At 40.0% G+C, this 21,765-nt stretch overlaps 1 protein-coding gene across 1 annotated transcript in view; it reads left to right on the forward strand.

Moving 5' to 3' along the window:
• The window catches only part of LOC114203611 (acyl-CoA-binding domain-containing protein 5-like), a 294,339-nt gene extending 282,815 nt beyond the window's left edge, over nucleotides 1-11,524 (forward strand). The window contains exons 8-12 of the mRNA XM_088025517.1: nucleotides 3,364-3,498; nucleotides 5,342-5,545; nucleotides 7,171-7,181; nucleotides 7,502-7,763; nucleotides 11,180-11,524. Coding sequence (XP_087881643.1) covers nucleotides 3,364-3,498; nucleotides 5,342-5,545; nucleotides 7,171-7,181; nucleotides 7,502-7,763; nucleotides 11,180-11,421 — 854 coding nt within the window. The 3' untranslated portion in view covers nucleotides 11,422-11,524. The remainder of the gene's footprint in view (nucleotides 1-3,363; nucleotides 3,499-5,341; nucleotides 5,546-7,170; nucleotides 7,182-7,501; nucleotides 7,764-11,179) is intronic.
• The last annotated feature ends 10,241 nt before the right edge of the window (nucleotides 11,525-21,765 follow it).

A 21,765-nucleotide genomic window follows, 5' to 3' on the forward strand; every position in this document is an offset into this window, starting at 1 on the left:
ATCAAATTTTAACAAATAATCTTCCATATAATTCATGCTCGTCAATGCAGAAAAAATATTAAGTATTTCCTCTGTGTGAAGCATGTTTCTAGGATTCAGAGGAGAATAAATCTGGATCTGTTTTTAGTTGTATTTAAGCTGGCCCGGAGGCAAATGTTTAAACAACTAATTGTAAAGACAAGGAAAAATGAATAATGATAACAAAGGCTCAGGTCCATAATCCCTAAGCTATAATTTAAAAAATTCAAAAAGCTCGATAAATCAGATTTTTTTTTTGTAACTCATTTGAGAGCAAAACATTTACTTTAGGCAACCAAAATCCTCTATCAGTTTTGCACATTTTTCGGCTTATACACAGTTTTAATGTGGCCACTTGTATCTTTAAAATTAAGAGCTGAACGTGAACTAATTGAGCAGCAGACCCTGACCTGAAATGACATGAGGCTATTTTAAATCTTTATTCAGTGTGACTATTCATATTTGTTGCTGTCAAAACTTTATTTATTATTGTTTTTTAGTGGGAGCTGCCTTAGACTCTGTTGAAGGTGTTACATAATATATAGTACCTATAGTATATGACCTTTGCAAAATTAGAAAACTGGATTTTAAATCATATCTGGATCCAAGGGTTATAAGGGATGTGGACCTATACCATAATTTATTTAACCTGTAACATTCTAAGGGAAGGTTGAGTTTTTTATTTTAATTTCAGTAGAGTTAACATACAGTTTTATATTTGTTTCCTCTTCTAATCTTCAAAAAATGCTGCTGAAAGTAACCCTGTACAAATGTCATTTAATATATGGGTAGGTATATCTGTAAGAAATAATATTAGAAATCTAATAGCCAAGGTCAAAGTATATGGGTGTTTCATAGTTTGCAATCTTGACCTTTTTTTTTTTTTAACAGAGAGTGGTATTAAAAGTAGCCACTTAGGCCCAGTAGAACAGATGTATCTGTGTCATACAGGCTTTTTCATAGTATACGTACATAGTTTTGAAATCAGGAAGTATGAACTGTCCAACTTTGTCCTTTTTCAGGATTGTTTTGACCATCCTGGATCCTTTGCATTTCCATTTGAATTACAGAATCAGCTTGTCATTTTTTTGCAGAAAGGGTCACCTGGGATGCTGATAGGGATTGCAACGAATTGTAGGTCATTTTGAGGAGTATTGTCATCACAACAGTATTGTCTTCCAATCCATTTGTTTAGTTTTTTAATTTCTTTCGGCAATGTTTTGTCATTTGCAGTATAAAATTCTTACACCTTCTTTTGTCAAGTGTACTGCTGAGCATTTTATTCTTTCTGCTGCTATTATAGATTATTTTCTAATTTCATTTTTGGACTGTTCACTGTTAGATTGTAGAAATACAATCTGTTTTTTTTTGTTTGTTTGTTTCTTTTTTGTTTTGTTTATTGATCTTGTATCCTGCAGTCTCACTGAACCCTTTGTTAGTTCTAATAGGGTTTTTTTGTAGATTCCTTAGGATTTCATGTATACAAGAGCATGTCATTTGCAAACAGAGGCCATTTTACTTTTTCCTTTTCAATCTGGATGCCTTTTACTTATTTTTCTTATCTAATTGCCATGGCAAGAACTTCCAGTACCATACTAAATAGAGATGGCAAAAGCAGACCTCTTTGTTTTCTTCCTTATTTTAGGAGCGAAAAACATTCAGTCATTTAACATTAATTATGAGGCTCGTTGTGAACTTTTGTAGATGCCCTTTATCAGATTGAGGAAATTCTCTTGTATGTTTAATTTCTTCAGCATTATTATCATGAAAGTATTTGATTTTTGTCAATGCTTTATCTGCATCTATTGTGATAATCATGTGGCTTTTGTCCTTTATTCTGTTAGTGTGGTGTATTACATTAACTGATTTTTGGATGTTGAGTAGGGCCTGCTAGTAATTCTCTGGGCTTTCTACACCTCTCATCACAGAACTGCTGTGATGCTGCTTTTGCTGCCCTCAAGTAGTTTTGCTACAACCATTCGTTTGATGGGGGCTTAAGGGGTTCCCTGTTGCTTAGTTTTGTTGAAGATGTCCATGACTGGTGGGCGTTTTCGTTTCTTTGGTTTTTTTGTGTGGTTTTGTTTTTTTGGTTAGTTTTTTTTTCTTGTTTTCAGGTTTTTTGTTCTTTTGCTTGTTTGTTTCTTTTTTTTTTCTTAGTCTTGCTTTTTCTGGTTGTCAGGGAGAGAACAAGGAGATTCATAAACTATGATGCTGCATGGTTTTCTAAAAGAGAGTAGAACACAATGGCAATGGTAGAGTTGAGTTCTTACTCTTTTGTTCCTGTTTAAGATGTATGGAGATTTTGAAATTTAATATGTTGTTTGGGATGTAGGGAAGCATCCAAAATGCATTTGAGTAAGTGAAAATGAGCCCAAAAGTTTATGGAGGGAGACCACTCTTTTTGGCCAGTAGCCATGTAGGAGGCCTTTATTATCTTAAAGAGTGATGGAAATGTAATTCCCTTATATCTCAAAATGAGGTCCAGTCACCAACAGCATTGGCATCACAGGGGAGCTTTACGGAAATGCAGAATCTTACATCACTCCAGACTTACAGATTCAGAATCTGCATTTTAACTGGATCTCAGGGGATTCCTGTGCATGTTAATGTTTGAGAAGTTCTGACGTATTTACCCTCAAAATTTGACTGGCCAGTAGGACAATGTATGTGCCTTTTTAATTGATTGATCACATTAACTGATGCTTTAAAAAAACGGTAAATATAAAATCTTAAAGGTAATAAAAGGATGAAAGAACTTTAAAATGTAGTTCCATTATAATATTGATGAGATTGTTATATTTGTTTTCAGTATGCTAGCATATAGCAACTGTCTCTTCATTTACTGTGTATAAAGAAGATCATTCATCTCTAACTTTACTATTTTGATTGATAATTAACTTAAAAATAACATTCTCTGTCTTGTTTAGAAAGGATTTAAGATAGCTTTGTCATTTTTGTTGTAAACTGATACTTGAAGAAGTTTATTTATGTAATATATGTATACTTATAGTCAAAGAAAAGAATAAGAGGGCGCCTGGGTGGCACAGTCGTTAAGCGTCTGCCTTCAGCTCAGGTCATGATCCCAGGGTCCCGGGATCGAGTCCCACATCGGGCTCCCTGCTCAGTGGGAAGCCTGCTTCTCCCTCTCCCACTCCCCCTGCTTGTGTTCCCTCTCTCACTGTGTCTCTATCTGTCAAATAAATAAATAAAATCTTAAAAAAAAAAAAGAAAAAAGAAAAGAATAAGAAAAATTTTAAGTTTTAGCCAAATGATTTTATTATTTGTAAATTACAGCCTTATTGTATGTTATAGCACTAGTGATTAAGTGATCATTTCATATTTTAGATCTTGGTAATGTTCTAACTTCTGCTCCAAATGCCAAAACTGTTAATGGTAAAGCTGAAAGCAGTGATAGTGGAGCTGAGTCTGAGGAAGTAGAGGCCCAAGAAGAAGTGAAAGGAGCAGAACAAAGTGATAATGGTAATCCTTGGATGATGAGCTAATAGTTTAACATTAAAGTAAATAAAGTAAGGGGGCACCTGGGTGGCTCAGTCGGTGGAGCGTCTGCCTTCAGCTCAGGTCATGATCCCGAGGTCCTGGGATTGAGCCCTGCACCGGGCTCCCTGCTCTGCAGGGAGCCTGCTTCTCCCTCTCCCTCTGCCATCCCCCCGCCCCCCACCCCCCCCGCCGCTTGTGCTCTCTGGCTCTCTCTCTCTGTCGAATAAATAAATAAAATCTTTAAAAGGAATAAAATAAAGTAAATAAAATATGGAGCGGTTTGGGCTGATTTGGTGTTGTATGAGAATAGTGTGTATGGTGGGATGTGGGCTAATGACCTTATAACCAAGTTTTTTGCAGGCCAAAAGTATGGGAACAGTCAACTTTGTGCATAGATAGAATAGATGGAATTGAACACTAACAAGAATAGACCACTTCTCCAAATGTAATGCCTGAAACGCTGCATTAGAAATGTATTCATTTTGGGCGCCTGGGTGGCTCAGTTGGTTAAGCGACTGCCTTCAGCTCAGGTCATGATCCTGGAGTCCCGGGATCGAGTCCCGCATCGGGCTCCCTGCTCAGCGAGGAGTCTGCTTCTCCCTCTGACCCTCTTCCCTCTCGTGCTCTCTATCTCTCATTCTCTCCCTCTCAAATAAATAAATGAAATCTTAAAAAAAAAGAAAGAAATGTATTCATTTTATGGAGCGCCTGGCTGACTCAGTCAGTAGAGCATGCGACTGTTGATCTCAGAGTCGTGAGTTCAAGCCCCATGTTGAGCACAGAATTTACTTAAACAAAAGAAGAAATGTATTCATTTTAGGTATTGTTCCACATATGACTATGCATATGTTACCAAGGAGAGGAGACAGGTTAAACTCTCAGACCTTATCAAGAATAGAATGGAATCTAGAGAATTGGATTGATGAAGAGGGGACATTGGAGTCATGGGGTACTGCACAGGGGGGTGGGGTGGGCGGCTTGTTAGTAAGAGTACCAGTGATTCTTGGGAAGACTATTTGAGAAAGGGGAGGCAGGAAGACACTAAAACAAATGGCACAACTTAGTTTTGCTTTTATTCTCTAGAAAGATATGACAAATAATACCTTCTTTGAAGGATATTTTTATTGACTGTGTGGACCCCTTTGTACTGCTGGGTCTTGTAAGGCAGTTTGCCTATGCTTGAGAGAGTGTAAAGACCTTAAGAGGTTATCTTTTATTTATTTATTTATTTATATATTTTTAATGATTTTATCTATTTATTTGACAGAGAGAGAGAGACCGCGAGAGAGGGAACCACAAGCGGGGGAGTGGGAGAGGGAGAGGGAGAAGCAGGCTTCCCGCCGAGCCGGGAGCCCGATGCAAGGCTCAATCCCAGGACCCTGGGATCATGACCTGAGCTGAAGGCAGCCGCTTAACCAACTGAGCCACCCAGGTGCCCCCGCGAGGTTATCTTTTAAAAGGGGTTCTAGGGAAGCCTGGCTGGCTCAGTTGGTAGAGCATGTGGCTCTTGATCTTGGGGTTGTGAGTTCGAGCCCCATGTTGGGTGTGGAGCCTACTTAATAAAATATAAAATAAATAAAATAAAATAAAATAAAATAAAATAAAATAGCTTCTAGAAGATTTACAGGGAACTGAAGCAGTTTTGAGTGCGCTCTCAGCATATAATAAACCCCTTTTCAAGGAGTACTCCATCTCTCTGTTCCAAGTAGGAAACTGATCAAAGGGATTACGGTAGGTTGGAGAAATGATTACTTGATATTAGAACATATATACAGAAATTGACCTGCTGTGAACTTTTATGAATCTCCCTACTTTCTTATAAAAGATAGGAAAATGATGAAGAAATCTGCAGACCATAAGAATTTGGAAATCATTGTTACTAATGGCTGTAATAAAGACAACTCTGCTCAGGATACACAGAATGACATTCATGCCGGTTTTTCCTTGAATGGCAGAAGTGCTGAAGAAATAAAGGCTGTAGATGAAAACTTGGAGCAAACTGGAAAAGATGCTGTGTGCATTCATCAAGGTATTGTCCCATCATAATTATCTGTCCAGCCTCTTTCCTATGAATGGAATATTGTTTTCATTATTTTAGGATGTTTAGGAGCAGTTTAGAATTTAAAAACCTCTTATTCAGGGGGCACCTGGGTGGCTCAGGAAGTTGGGTGTTTGACTCTTGATCTCGTCTTGGGTCTTGATCTCAGGGTCGTGAGCACACATTGGGCTTTGTACTGGGCAGGAAGCTTACTGAAAAAAAGAAAGAAGTAAGGGAGGGAGGGAAGGAGGGAGGGAAGAGAGAGAGAGAAAGGAAGGAAGGAATGAAGGAGTTCCCATAAAAATCTCTTATTCAGGAATATCTTAGGGTTTATTAATATTATAAGGGTGTATAGCCTTGAAAGATAGTGGAATTAGGGGCAACTTTTATATTTTTATTGAGACTTTTTTATTGTGTTGCATGGTATTTTACAATAAAATTTTGAAAAAAAAATTTTTTTAAGATTTTATTTGTTTATTTCACACAGAGAGACACAGTGAAAGAGGGAGCACAAGCAGAGGGAGTGGGAGAGGGAGAAGCAGGCTTCCCGCGGAGCAGGGAGCCCGACGCGGGGCTCGATGCCAGGATCCTGGGATCCTGACCTGAGCCGAAGGCAGACGCTTAATGACTGAGCCACCCAGGCGCCCCCTTGCGTAACTTCTTTTAATAGCAGATGTACATGTTCATCACTTTGAAAATATACCTATAAAATGTTTAAACATTTGTATTTAAAATTATTTTTGTGATTTTTAAAAATATATAATATTCCTGAATATCAAAAAATATTTAAATATTGTCATTTATCATATATTTATATTTGTAAATATTCTGAGGGAGATGGGATGGGGAGACAGAGGGTAAACTCTTAAAGCTAGTCCCTATGTTTGAAACATTGATTGACAGTCAAGAAAAGTGAATAATTTTCAAATAAATCTGTTCTTCACACTGACTTATTTTTTAAAGTATAATTAACATACAATATTATATTAGTTTTAGGTGTACGACATGTTGATTCAAAGATTCTGTACATTACTTAACTCGGTGCTCACCACGATAAGTGTAGTTACCATACAACTCTATTACAATATTGTTGACTGTATTTCTTATGCTATACTTTCCACCTCTGAGACTTCTTTATTTTCCAGCTGGAAGTTTGTAGCTGTTAATCCCCTTTATCTATTTCACCCATCCCTGCCACATCCACCTCCCCTCTAGCAACCACCAGTTAGTTTTCTGTATTTAAGAGTTGTTGGCTTTTGTTTGCTTTTCAGACTCCACACATAAGTGAAATCATACAGTATTTGTCTTTCTCCGTCTGACTTATTTCACTTAGCCTAATACCCTCTAGGTCTATCCGTGTTGTTGAGAATGGCCAAATTTCATTCCTTTTTTATGGCCAAGTTACTTAGTTCATATCATTTCGTCTAGGAAGCCTCCACTCAGCCCCAGTACGGCGCCCCTCGCGTGAGTTCCTGTAGCGAGCGCCCATTGTCTGTCTTTTTCATAACACTTATCAAACTATGTTGTAGTGATCTTAACTTCTTTCACTCCCTTACCAAGACTAAGAAGCCTCTTGCAGACAGAGATTTTTAACTCTTTCTTCATCTTATCCTTAGAGTTTAGCATAGTAACTAGAATAAGAGTAGACATTTTTAACCGTCTGAGCCACTCAGGTGTTCCCAAGATTAGACATTTTTTAAAAAATCCCTTGGATGAATGACTGACCCATGAGAACAATTCATTGTCAAAACTACTCAAGTCTTTGCTCACGGCTAAATCATTTCCATCCCGTTTCTTCCCGACACATAGGAAGCAGTAGATGAATACCGTTTTAGAAAAATATTTCCTATCATAACATGAAAAAAGTATTATAGGAACAGTAATTCTTCTATTATCGTAAAAACTTATGTTTATAGCTTTTACCTAAGTATTGTTTTAAATTTGTAGTCTTTAGACAGCTTTACATCAAACAACGGACCATTTCGATATTACCTGGATGGTGATCCCAATCAGCCCGTGGAAAATTCTGCTTTTCCTGAAGAAGGATCTCCTGGAAATGGCAACATTGGGGAACTGCAGGTGGTAGCCGTTGAAGGAAAAGGTGAAGTAAAGCATGGAGGAGAAGATGGCCGGAGTAACAGCGGAGCACCACACCGTGAGAGACAGGGTGGAGAAAATGGGGACTGCCCTAACGTCAGAAGAGGGAGAGGTGTGTATTCTTTTTTGTTCTCACTGACTCTTTATAAACGAATTAGTAAAACGGGAAAGTTTCAGATGGGAGAGACGTTAGAACTATCCACCTACAAAGGAGATGTTAAAAATTATCCTTACATAACATATGACCATTTTTCTTTATGCCTGGTTCTCTCCTTTGATTCTACGAGGCATAGTAGTTTGGTCTCTGAAGGTACCGGTTGGGGGGGTGGGGAACATCCCTATTTCTCCATCTTTCATGCAGTTTTCCGAGGTAGCCAAATTTATGTTCTGTCACCCCCCTTCCCCCGAGCAATTGCTTACAGGTTCCTCTAGCTGCGTTTCTGCTTTTATTTGCTACTGTAGGTAAAAATTTGAATTCTGTCTTTTCCACATTTCCTTACTTAAAAGAAAAGATAGCTGACAAATCAAGAAGTAGAGATAAAGAACATTTAACAATACAAAGGTAAACATTAAGAATAGTACTGTGGTCAGGTAACAGAATAGAGTTGAATGGGGAAGAAAAGTAAGTATGTATTAATTTATAATTGTTCATAGTTAGGAATGAATAGGTACTGTCCAAAAAGAGAATTAACGGAAAGATAAATACCATATGATCTCATATGTAGAGTCTAAGAAAAAAGACTAAGCTTATAGATAGAGAATAGATAGATTGATCATTGCCAGAGGCAGAGGTGCAGGGGATGTGAAATGGGACAAGGGTCAAAGGTAAAAACTTCCACTTCTAAAATAAGGAAGTCATGGGGATATGATGTACAGCATGGTGATGATCATGAATCATACTGTATTGGGTATTTGAAAGTTGCTAAGATAGTAAATCTTAAAAGATACCACAAGGAAAAACAATCTGTAACTGTATGGTGACAGATATTAACTGGACTAACTGTGGTGATTATTTCGCAATATATACAAATATTAAATCATGATGTTATTCGCTGAAAAAAAGGAAAATCCCTATATAATTTCATGAGATCATAAAAAGTGAAAGGATTATCTGTGTGTCCGGTTGAAAATAATCTGCATAAAACAAATGAAGACATAGGGGGAAAAAAGAGAGAAGTGATGGTATTAAGAAAATTATTGTTTAGGGCTCCTGGGTGGCTCAGTTGGTTAAGTGTCTGCGTTCAGTTCAGGTCATGATCCCAGGGTCCTGGGATGGAGTCCCGCATCGGGCTCCCTGCTCAGCGTGGAGTCTGCTCCCTCTCTCTCTGCCCCTCCCCTCTGCTCGTGCTCTCTCTCAAATATATAAATAAAATATTTAAGAAAAAGAAAGAAAATTATTGTTCAAACACTAGCCATTTGAACACGTACCAAATGGTAAATATTAAACGAAGAAGAGAAAGATCACAACCTATTACTAGAGCCTTGGATTCAGGTCCCTTTCTTTAAGCAGTTTACCAAAATTGTATGTATGAAAGGCTTCCAATTTATTTTTTTTAAGATTTTATTTATTTATTTGAGAGAGAGAGAATGAGAGATAGAGAGCATGAGAGGGAAGAGAGTCAGAGGGAGAAGCAGACTCCCCGCTGAGCGGGGAGCCTGCTGTGGGACTCGATCCCAGGACTCCAGGGTCATGACCTGAGCCGAAGGCAGTCACGTAACCAACTGAGCCACCCAGGCGCCCGAAAGGCTTCCGATTTATAATCTGATTTCACCCCACCTATAAAACACCACAACTCCCGGCAATCACAGGGGTTCATAAAAGTGCCAGACCATGAAGTTAAGCTTCACGAGCTTCACAGTAAATCTGCCTCAGCATTGAACAAGTATTATTGAGCTGTTCTTTGTCAGGCTCTGTTCTGGGTTCCTGGGGATGCTGTAGAGAACGAGATAGTCCCTCCTTCCACAGAGCTCATGTTCTAGTAAAGGGGAGCTGACAGTGAATAAGTCAATAATTCAGATTGGTTGCAAATGGTGATAAGTACTCCGAAAGGAAAAAAATGAATCGTTGGATTGCGTGACTGGAGGTGGGGATTATCATCACATGGGAATGGTCTGATTAATCCTGTCTTTGTGAAGGCTGGTTTGAAAGCTGACTGTGACATAGGATATGGTAAAGTGAGCAGAGATGGGACTAATTCTCTAGGGCCTTCTGTACCCTCCGACAGGCCCTCACAGAATATCTCAGTCTCTTAGGGATGCAGGAAAAAACCAAGCCTCCAACCAGATTTCCCACTTTTTGCCCCCTTGCAAATTCCATACCAATAGCTGAAGTGGTCCTTTCCTGAAAGCTGAAGAACCACTTCAAAACTTAATTCCTTTCAATACAAGAGTAAAGTCTTGAAATGGCATAAGCACCTCGGTGTTCTCTTTGGGGTTTCACCTGGTAAACAGCCCCAGTTCCATTTCTCTAGCAAGACCACTTTTACAAAAACACTGCTTGATGCAAGCTCACCTTTGGGAATCCTGCTGCCGCTCTAGGGCTCCAGGGTGCCACAGGGCAACGAGGTAAACAGTTTCCTATTTATTATTTAAAACAAACAAACAAAACTTACCCGCTGTATTAGCAAACAGATAAGAACTTGTAATATTCCATTTCTGCACAGTAGTACTTTTTATATGCTGCAATGTAAAACTGTTACAGCCTTTCTGAAAAATAACTTGGCAACACTCATTGAGAACCTCTACAAAGGGGCGCCTGCATGGCTCAGTGGGTTGGGCATCTGCCTTCAGCTCAGGTAATGATCCCAGTGTTCTGGGATCGAGCCCTGCATCAGGCACCCTCAGTGAGGAGTCTGCTTCTCCCTCTCCCTCTGCTCATGCTCTCTCTGGCTCTCAAAAAAAAAAAAAAAGAAGAAGAAGAACCTCTACAGAGTTGTCATCCTTTGACCCAGTAATTCTTTTTTGATTCTGTTTTTCCTAAAGAAATCAGAAATTTGGGCAAGAATTTATTTTTCAATTTTTAATTTTTTTTTTAAAGATTTTATTTATGTGACAGAGAGAGAGACAGGAAGAGCAGGAATACAAGCAGGGGGAGTGGGAGAGGGAGAAGCAGGCTTCCCGCCGAGCAGGGAGCCCGATGTGGGGCTCGATCCCAGAACCCTGAGACCATGACCTGAGCTGAAGCCAGACACCTAACGACTGAGCCACCCAGGTGCCCCATTAGTAAGGAATTTTTGAGAATGCACCCCAAGTATGTAAATTATGTGTGAATTACATGCATTTCGTCATGTGCTAGTGTAATAAGTACATTATAAAACCTTAGCAAGAAAAGCATTGAGTATATTAATACAAATAGAAGCTTATATATCTACTTCTTTTCTCTCTGTCTTTTGTGTACTTCCTGATTGCTTCCACTCCACTTTGGAGATTTAGAACTCAAAGAAATAATAGAGGAAAATGAGTAAAACGCACTGTTGCTACTTCTATAACAATTATTTAAAACTCCCTTATTTTGCTGTCTTAAAATAGGGCATAGACTGCCACACATGAGCGAAGGACCCAAGGGTCGGCAAGTAGGAAGCGGAGGTGATGGGGAACGCTGGGGCTCCGACAGAGGGTCAAGAGGCAGCCTCAATGAACAGATTGCTCTCGTCCTCCTGCGCCTGCAGGAGGACATGCAGAACATCCTTCAGAGACTTCATAAACTGGAAACACTAACGGCTTCGCAGGTGAGCTTTCGAATTTGTGTTCCTCCACTGCCGATCCTGTAAAACAGCAGATAAGTGTAATCTGTGTTGATCAGATTTACACAAATCAATGTAATGTAATGATTTTTAAAACAATAAAAAAGACTTAGGAGTGCTTGGCTGGCACAGTCGATAGAACATGCAACGCTTGATCTCTGTGTTGTGAGTTCAAGCCCCATGTAGGGCAGAGAGATTACTTTTAAAAAATAAAGTAATTTTAAAAAATTAAATAAAAAGGATTTACGTTTGAAAATATTGTTTACTTAAGAAAAGACTTACCCAGGGGTGCCTGGCTGGCTCAGTCGGTAGAGCATGCGTCTCTTGATCTCAGGGTTGTAAATTCGGTCCCCATGTTGGGTGTAGAGATTACTTTAAAACAAAGCAAAACAAAATCTTGAAAAAAAAAGACTGACCCAAAAGCGAACTGCCACTTAATAAAAAAAGTTTTCTAGTGTAAAATTACCAGTACCATGTTGGAGGTAGAAGTAGGGTAGCTTAGTATTAGAAGGATAAGTGCTGTTAAGGGGCGCCTGGCTGGCTCAGTCAGAGAGTGTTGGTCTCTTGATGTTGGGGTTGAGGGTTCAAGCCCCATGTTGGGTGTAGAGATTACTTGAAAGTAAAATCTTTTTTTTAAGAGTTTTTATTTGAGAGCGAGAGAGAGAAGCGGGGAGGGGCAGAGGCAGAGGGAGAAGCAGACTCCCTGCTGAGTAAGGAGTCCAACGTGGGACTCAATCCCAGGACCCCGGGATCATGCCCTGAGCCAAAGGCAGGCACTTAACCAACTGAGCCACCCAGGTGCTCCTATTCTGTGACTTTTTTAAAGAGTATATTGTTTACACTTAATGTTTTTAATGGTATGGAAATTCTGCTAAAAAGTCTTTTAATTTTTTTCTTTACAAGTGTTTTATTCTTGGCTTACATAAAGCAAATAAAAAAAAGATTCTGACATGTTAAAGACTTTTCCTTAAAATTTGCATAATTCATTTGGATGACAAAAAGAAAGAAATTGATGATAGAATAGTAGCAGATTGTAGAACTAAAGGAAACTTAGTTCAATACCTCTAGTTCAACAGAGGAAGAAGGTGAGATTGGCGCAGAGCCCGCTCTATGCCTAAACTTTCCAGATTTCTCATGCAGTGCACTTTCCATCACAGTAAGCTGCCTGAGACTCATGCACTCGATAAATATTTGTTGAATGGCCACACACCGGATACTTTTCTGGGCAGTGGACGCATAAACGAAATGGGAGATAGCGCTGTGTAGCAGAGCTTGGAACAAACTACCTGGATTCAAATCATAGCTCTGCCACTTACTGTGTGGTCTTCAGTCAGGTTACTTTACTTCTCTATGCCTCAGTTTCCTTATCGATAAAATGGAAATACTGGTAATGCCTATCGCATAGGATTGTTCAGAGAATATTTTTTTAAAGATTTTATGTATTTATTTGACAGAGAGACACAGGGAGAGAGGGAGCACAAGCAGGGGGAATGGGAGAGGGAGAAGCAGGCTTCCCACTGAGCAGGGAGCCCGATGTGGGGCTCGATCCCAAGACCCTGAGATCATGACCTGAGCCGAAGGCAGACGCTTAACGGCTGAGCCACCCAGGAGCCCCAGGATTGTTCAGAGAATTAAGTAAAATACATAGTACAGTGCCTGGAACACTCATGTGACATTTACATATTGTCACATGACATGATGATGGTGACGATAATAGCGATGATAGTAAGCCAGCTTGGTTTCCTCCCTCAGGAAGTTCACAGCCTTAGAGAGGACCTCACTTAAATAATTCTCTGTCTTCATATTTCCTTTGCAATGGTTGCAACTGTATGGGATTTTTCCTTTCAAACATCTTTTCCAAAAAATTCAGTAGGGGCGCCCGGGTGGCTCAGTCGTTAAGCGTCTGCCTTCGACTCAGGTCATGATCCCAGGGTCCTGGGATCGAGCCCCGCATGGGGATCCCTGCTTGGCGGGAAGCCTGCTTCTCCCTCTCCCACTCCCCCTGCTCCTGTTCCCTCTCTTGCTGTGTCTCTCTCTGTCAAATAAATAAATAAATAAAATCTTTAAAAAAAAAGTCAGTAATCCTTAGGTTAATCTAGCTATAGAATGGTAAATAGAACTTCTAAATATGTAAAAGCCACTGATACCAACAAAAATTTATTGGTCGACTAAACTTTTGTCAGACTCCTGCACTTTCTCTCAGGCCCATCTCTCCACTTCTGCCTTGTAAAATCCAGTTTTATCAAGAACCCTGCTCCGTCAGTTGAACCGGGCGGGCTCCTCATCCTCCACCAAGCCCAGGTGATGTCTGAGATCGCCCTGGCTCGTCTTCAGCACGAATCCTGTTAGGTCGGTTTAGCCAGAATCTTCCTTATCCCTGATGTTTCCTGTTAGGATTTTCCATCCACTGATCCCAGCCCTACTCCTTGATACGAAATTCCCCCTCGCCCATGCTGCGTTGGGAGTTGAGCCCCCTCCGTCTCCCCCTACTGTAGAAGTCCCTATGCCCATAGTGATAGCCCCTCCTCCATTGAAGAAAGTTTTCCTAACTGTGCTTTCACACGTGTCCCTGATTTTTTTTTTTAACAACGTGTATGGATAAATATCATTAAACCAAAAAATTATAATGCTACTTATACAGCTAGTGCCAGTGCTGCGTAGATGGAAGAAAGGGTCCTTGGGAATCTTCATTTATCTTTCCAGACCTTCATTACATAGAAAAAAAAAATCTGCTAATAGTTACCATTTAATAGTTCTGACTCTACCTTAGTATTTGTTAGTAGTTGCTGCTTTAATGAGAATAGTGTCATCACATTGGGATTTGGTCACCTTGAATTCCATTCAAATTCACGTGGACTAACATGAACTTAGTTAAGTCAGCATATACCAGGGATCCCAATTTTGTAAATCTATCCTTTATTCTGAAGAAAGTGCCATAAGGTAAATCTCCCGGTTAAATATTATTATGCCTTGGGGCATCTAAGTGGTTCAATCGGTTAAGCATCTGACTCTTCGTTTTGGCTCGGGTCATGATCTCAGGGTCGTGAGATCGAACCCCACATCGGGCTCCGCATCGGGCTCTGTGCTCAGCAGCAGTCTGCTCAAGATTCTCTCTCTCTCTCTCTCTCTACCTCTGCCCCTCCCTGCTGCATGCTTGTGTGTGTGCACTCTCTCTTTCAAATAAATAAGTAAATCTTTAAAATATATCGTTATGCCTGCAAGGTACAATTACAAATAATATCATAAGATCATTCCCTTGTCTAGATTCTTTCAGCACTTGCAATTTGATTATACTCTTCTTTAACACCTTAATGGTCTGTGAGGACTAATGCAACATCTGGAGGCAACTAATTTAGTTTTACTTGTAAGGTATAGTCATCGTGGGTACTGGGGTCCTTGAGATCATATGACTTCTAAGAAGGAAATTTAAAGCCTGTCTCCTCCTTACCACTTCCTGCTGTTGGTTCAGTTTACAAGCCTCTGTGCTGTACCTCGAACTTGCCCGCAGGCGCCCTCCCACCCTTGGTCTTTGCACTTGCTCTTCCTCTCTACTGAAGATTGTTCTCCTCAACCCCCCGACCCTGCCCCCCTTAGCCACAGAGCATAGTTTTCTTTGTTTAGGTCTTTGCTCCAGTGTCAGCAAAGCCTTCTCTGACCACCCTATTTTTTTCTCTAAATTTTTTGTTATGTTAATCACCATACATTACATCATTAGTTTGCGATGTAGTGTTCCATGATTCATTGTTTGTGCATAACACCCAGGGCTCCACGCAGAACATGCCCTCTTGAATACCCATCACCAGGCTAACCCATCCCCCCACCCTCATCCCCTCCAGAACCCTCAGTTTGTTTTTCAGAGTCCATCGTCTCTCATGGTTCGTCTCCCCCTCCGATTTACCCCTTCATTCTTCCCCTCCTGCTATCTTCTTTTTTTTTCTTAACATATACTGCATTATTTGTTTCAGAGGTACAGATCTGTGATTCATCAGTCTTGCACAATTCTCAGCGCTCACCATAACACATACCCTCCCCGGTGTCTATCACCCAGTCACCCAATCCCTCCCACCCCCACTCCAGCAACCCTCAGTTTGTTTCCTGAGATTAAGAATTCCTCATATCAGTGAGGTCATATGATACATGTCTTTCTCTGATTGACTTATTTCACTCAGCATAACACCCTCCAGTTCCTTCCACGTCGTTCCAAATGGCAAGATCTCATTCCTTTTGATGGCTGCATAATACTCCATTGTATATATATACACCACATCTTCTTTATCCATTCATCTGTCGATGGACATCTTGGCTCTTTCCACAGTTTGGCTATCGTGGACATTGCTGCTATGAACATTGGGGTGCACGTACCCCTTCAGATCCCTACATTTGTATCTTTGGGGTAAATGCCCAGTAGTGCAATTGCTGGATCCTATGGTAGCTCTATTTTCAACTTTTTGAGGAACTCTATACTGTTTTCCAGAGTGGTTGCACCAGCTTGCATTCCTACCAACAGTGTGGGAGGGTCCCCCTTTCTCCACATCCCCGCCAACATCTTTCGTTTCCTGACTTGTTCATTTTAGCCATTCTGACTAGTGTGAGGTGGTATCTCACTGAGGTTTTGATGTGGATTTCCCTGATGCCGAGCGATGTGGAGCACTTTTTCATGTGTCTGTTGGCCAGCCATTTGGATGTCTTCTTTGGAAAAATGTCTGTTCATGTCTTCTGACCATTTCTTGATTGGATTATTTGTTCTTCAGGTGTTGAGTTTAAGAAGTTCTTTATAGATTTTGGATACTAGCCCTTCATATGATATGTCATTTGCAAATATCTTCTCCCATTCTGTCGGTTGTGTTTTGGTCTTGTTGACTGTTTTCTTTTGCTGTGCAAAAGCTTTTTATCTTGATGAAATCCCAATAGTTCATTTTTGCCCTCACTTCCCTTGCCTTTGGCGATGTTTCTGGGAAGAAGTTGCTGCATCTGAGGTCGAAGAGGTTGCTGCCTGTGTTGTCCTCTAGGATTTTGATGGACTCCTGTCTCACATTGAGGTCTTTCAACCATTTTGAGTCTATTTTTGTGTGTGGTGTAAGGAAATGGTCCAGTTTCATTCTTCTGCATGTGGCTGTCCAATTTTCCCCACACCATTTGTTGAAGAGACTGTCTTTTTTCCATTGGACATTCTTTCCTGCTTTGTCAGAGATTAGTTGACCATGGAGTTGAGGGTCCATTTCTGGGCTCTCTATTCTGTTCCATTGATCTATGTGTCTCTTTTTGTGCCAGTACCATACTGTCTTGATGATGACAGCTTTGTAATAGAGCTGGAAGTCCGGAATTGTGATGCCGCCAGCTTTGCTTTTCTTTTTCAACATTCCTCTGGCTATTCAGGGTCTTTTCTGGTTCCGTACAAATTTTAGGATTATTTGTTCCATTTCTTTGAAAAAAGTGGATGGTATTTTGATAGGGATTGCATTGAATGTGTAGATTGCTCTAGGTAGCATTGACATCTTCACAATGTTTGTTCTTCCAATCCATGAGCATGGAACATTTTTCCATTTCCTTGTGTCCTCCTCAATTTCTTTCATGAGTATTTTATAGTTTTCTGAGTACAGATCCTTTGCCTCTTTGGTTAGATTTATTCCTAGATATCTTATGGTTTTGAATGCAATTGTAAATGGGATCGACTCCTTAATTTCTCTCTCTTCTGTCTTGTTGTTGGTGTGTAGGAATGCCACTGATTTCTGTGGATTGATTTTATATCCTGCCACTTTACTGAATTCCTGTATGAGTTCTAGCAGTTTTGGGGTGGAGTCTTTTGAGTTTTCCACATAAAGTATCATATCATCTGCAAACAGTGAGAGTTTGACTTCTTCTTTGCCGATTTGGATGCCTTTGATTTCTTTTTGTTGTCTGATTTCTGTGGCTAGGACTTCTAATACTGTGTTGAATAGCAATTCCGACCACCCTATTTAAAATTGCAAGACTTGGGCACCTGGGTGGCTCAGATGGTTAAGCGTCTGCCTTCGGGTCAGGGCATGATCCCGGGGTCCTGGGATCAAGTCCCACATCGGGCTCCCTGCTCCTTGGGACCCTGCTTCTCCCTCTGCCTCCCTCTCTCTCTGTCTCTCATGAATAACTAAATAAAATCTTTAAAAAAATTAAAAAATAGATAAATTAAAAATAAATAAATAAATAAATAAATAAAATTGCAAGACTCTCCTCTCCAACATGTCTCATTTCCTCTCCCTGTTTTCCTTTATCTTTTTTTCCTCCTTCCTGTTTTATTTTTCTTTATGGTGTTTATCACTACCTGATATACTGTATATTTTACTAATTTGTTCATTATTATTTGTATCTCTCCATTACAGTATAAGCTCCATTAGGGCAGCACTTTTTGTCATTTTGTTCCCTGTTGCGTTTCTAATACCCAGAGTAGTAACTGGTACATAACAGACGCTGAGTAAACATTTACTGAATGAATGAATGAATCAATGAATGATCTTATTAATTTTCATACCATTTCTATGAAGTTATAATAAATGGATAAACTGGAGTAATAAGTTTCCAACAATTAGTATAAGGAAACTTGTTTTCTGGATGAGCCAAGTTGGAATATAAATTTCCTCAATTAAGTTGAAATTTTTCTGCTTAGTTTATACATCTCATTGAAAAACCGACAGTATTCCTCCGCGCAGGAAAGGTAACTATGTGAGGTCAGGAATGTGTTAATTAACTTGATTATGGTAATCATTTCACAATATGTGTATGTATCAAATTATCACACATATATATTAATTATATCTCAAATTATATCTTTTTTTAAAGATTTTATTTATTTGACAGTGAGAGACACAGCGAGAGAGGGAACACAAGCAGAGGGAGTGGGAGAGGGAGAAGCAGGCTTACCGCAGAGCCAGGAGCCCCATGCGGGGCTCTTTCCCAGGACCCTGGGATCATGACCTGAGCCGAAGGCAGACGCTTAACTATCTGAGCCACCCAGGCGCCCTGTTTTGTTTCTTAAATTCCACGTATGAGTGAAATCATATGGTATTTGTCTTGACTGAGTTATTTCACTTGGCATAATACTCTCTAGTTCTATCCACATCGTTGCAAATGCCAAGATCTCATTCTTTTTTATAGCTGAGTAATGTTCCTCCTTCCCTCCCTCCCTCTCTCTCTCTCTCTGATGTGGAAATGGAGAAAGATGTGGAATATCACCACATCTCTTTCTCCATTCATCAATCAGTGGACTCGGGCTGTTTCCATAATTTGGTTATTGTAAATAATGCTGCCATAAACATAGGGGTGCAATAGCCCTTTGAATTAGTATTTTTGTATTCCTTGGGTAAATTCCTAATAGTGCAGTTGCTGGATCATAGGATAGTTCTATTTTTAACTTTTTGAGGAACCTCTATACTGTTCTTCAGAGTGGTTGTACCAGATTGCACTCCCACCAACAGCGTAAGAGCGTTCCCCTTTCTCCACATCCTCACCAACACCTGTTGTTTTTTGTGTTGTTGATTTTAGCCATTCTGGCAGGTGTGAGGTGGTATCTTATTGTAGTTTTGATTTGTATTTCCCTGATGATGAGTGATGTTGAGCATCCTTTTATGTCTGTTGGCCATCTGGATGTCTTCTTTGGAAAAATGTCTATTCATGTCTTCTGCCCATTTTTATTTTGGATTATTTGTTTTTTGGGTATTCAGTTGTATCAGTTCTTTATATATTTTGAATACTAACCGTTTATCAGATATGTCATTTGCAAATATCTTTTCCCATTCAGTAGGTTGCCTTTTAGTTTTGTTAATTGGTTTCTTCGCTGTGCAGGTTTTATTTCACTGTAGTGCCATTAGTTTATTCTTTGGTTTCCCTTGCCTTTGGAGACATATCTAGAAAGAAGTTGATATAGCAGATGTCAAAGGGGATAGTGCCTGAGTTCTTTTCTAGGATTTGTATAGTTTTGGTCTCACAGTTAGGTCTTTATTCCATTTTGAATTCATTTTTTAAAAATTTTTTATTGTTATGTTAATCACCATACATTACATCATTAGTTTGTGATGTAGTGTTCCATGATTCATTGTTTGTGCATAACACCCAGTGCTCCACGCAGAATGTGCCCTCTTTAATACCCATCACCAGGCTAAACCATCCCCCCACCCCCTCCCCTCTAGAACCCTCAGTTTGTTTTTCGGAGTCCATCGTCTCTCATACTTACTTAATCCGACTTACTCCCCTTCATTCTTCCCCGCCTGCTATCTTCTTCTTCTTTTTTTCTTAACATATATTGCATTATTTGTTTCAAAAGTACAGATCTGTGATTCATCAGTCTTGCACAATTCACAGTGCTCACCATAGCACATACCCTCCCCAATGTCTATCACCCAGACACCCCATCCCTCCCACCCCCCCACCACTCCAGCAACCCTCAGTTTGTTTCCTGAGATTAAGAATTCCTCATATCAGTGAGGTCATATGATACATGTCTTTCTCTGATTGACTTATTTCATTCAGCATAACACCCTCCAGTTCCATCCACGTTGTTGCAAATGGCAAGATTTCATACCTTTTGATGGCTGCATAATATTCCATTGTGTATATATACACTACATCGTCTTTATCCATTCATCTGTCGATGGACATCTTGGCTCTTTCCACAGTTTGGCTATTGGGGACATGGCTGCTATAAACATTGGGGTGCATGTACCACTTCGGATCCCTACATTTGTATCTTCGGGGTAAATACCCAGTAGTGCAATTGCTATTGGGTACCTCTATTTTCAACTGTTTGAGGAACCTCCATACTGTTTTCCAGAGTGGTTGCACCAGCTTGCATTCCCACCAACAGTGTAGGAGCGTTCCCCTTTCTCTGCATCCCTGCCAACATCTGTCATTTCCTGACTTGTTAATTTTAGCCATTCTGACTGGTGTGAGGTGGTATCTCATTGAGGTTTTGATTTGGATTTCCCTGATGCCGAGCGATGTGGAGCACTTTTTCATGTGTCTGTTGGCCATTTGGATGTCTTCTTTGGAAAAATGTCTGTTCATGTCTTCTGCCCATTTCTTGATTGGATTATTTGTTCTTTGGAAGTTGAGTTTGATAAGTTCTTTATAGATTTTTGATACTAGCCCTTTACCTGATATGTCATTTGCAAATATTTTCTCCCATTCTGTCGGTTGTCTTTTGGTTTTGTGGACTGTTTCTTTTGCTGTGCAAAAGCTTTTTATCTTGATGAAATCCCAATATTTCATTTTTGCCCTTGCTTCCCTTGCCTTTGGCGATGTTTCTAGGAAGAAGTTGCTGCGGCTGAGGTCGAAGAGGTTGCTACCTGTGTTCTCCTTTAGATTTTGATGGACTCCTGTCTCACATTGAGGTCTTTCAACCATTTTGAGTCTATTTTTGTGTGTGGTGTAAGGAAATGGTCCAGTTTCATTCTTCCGCATGTGGCTGTCCAATTTTCCCCACACCATTTGTTGAAGAGACTGTCGTTTTTCCATTGGACATTCTTTCCTGCTTTGTCAGAGATTAGTTGACCATGGAGTTGAGGGTCCATTTCTGGGCTCTCTATTCTGTTCCATTGATCTATGTGTCTCTTTTTGTGCCAGTACCATACTGTCTTGATGATGACAGCTTTGTCATAGAGCTGGAAGTCTGGAATTGTGATGCCGCCAGCCTTGTTTTTCTTTTTCAACATTCCTCTGGCTATTCGGGGTCTCTTCTGGTTCCATACAAATTTTAGGATTATTTGTTCCATTTCCTTGAAAAAAGTGGATGGTATTTTGATAGGGATTGCAATGAATGTGTAGATTGCTCTAGGTAGCATTGACATCTTCACAATGTTTGTTCTTCCAATCCATGAGCATGGAACGTTTTTCCATTTCTTTGTGTCTTCTTCAGTTTCTTTCATGAGTATTTTATAGTTTTCTGAGTACAGATTCTTTGCCTCTTTGGTCAAATTTATTCCTAGGTATCTTATGGTTTTGAATGCAATTGTAAATGGGATCGACTCCTTGATTTGCCTCTCTTCTGTCTTATCGTTGGTGCATAGGAATGCCACTGATTTCTGTGCATTGATTTTATATCCTGCTACTTTACTGAATTCCTGTATGAGTTCTAGCAGTTTTGGGGTGCAGTCTTTTGGGTTTTCCACACACAGGATCATATCATCTGCAAAGAGTGAGAGTTTGACTTCCTCTCTGCCGATTTGGAAGCATTTGATTTCTTTTTGTTGTCTGATTGCTGTGGCTAGGACTTCTAGTACTATGTTGAATCGCAGTGGTGATAGTGGACATCCCTGTCGCGTTACTGACCTTAGGGGAAAAGCTCTCAGCTTTTCCCCACTGAGGATGATATTCGCTGCAGGTTTTTCATAGATGGCTTTTATG

The sequence above is a fragment of the Eumetopias jubatus genome, unplaced genomic scaffold, assembly GCF_037043125.1.
Source record: "Eumetopias jubatus isolate StellerSeaLion01/CBP00866 unplaced genomic scaffold, mEumJub1_p1.0 scaffold_8, whole genome shotgun sequence".
Lineage (NCBI taxonomy): Eukaryota > Metazoa > Chordata > Mammalia > Carnivora > Otariidae > Eumetopias > Eumetopias jubatus.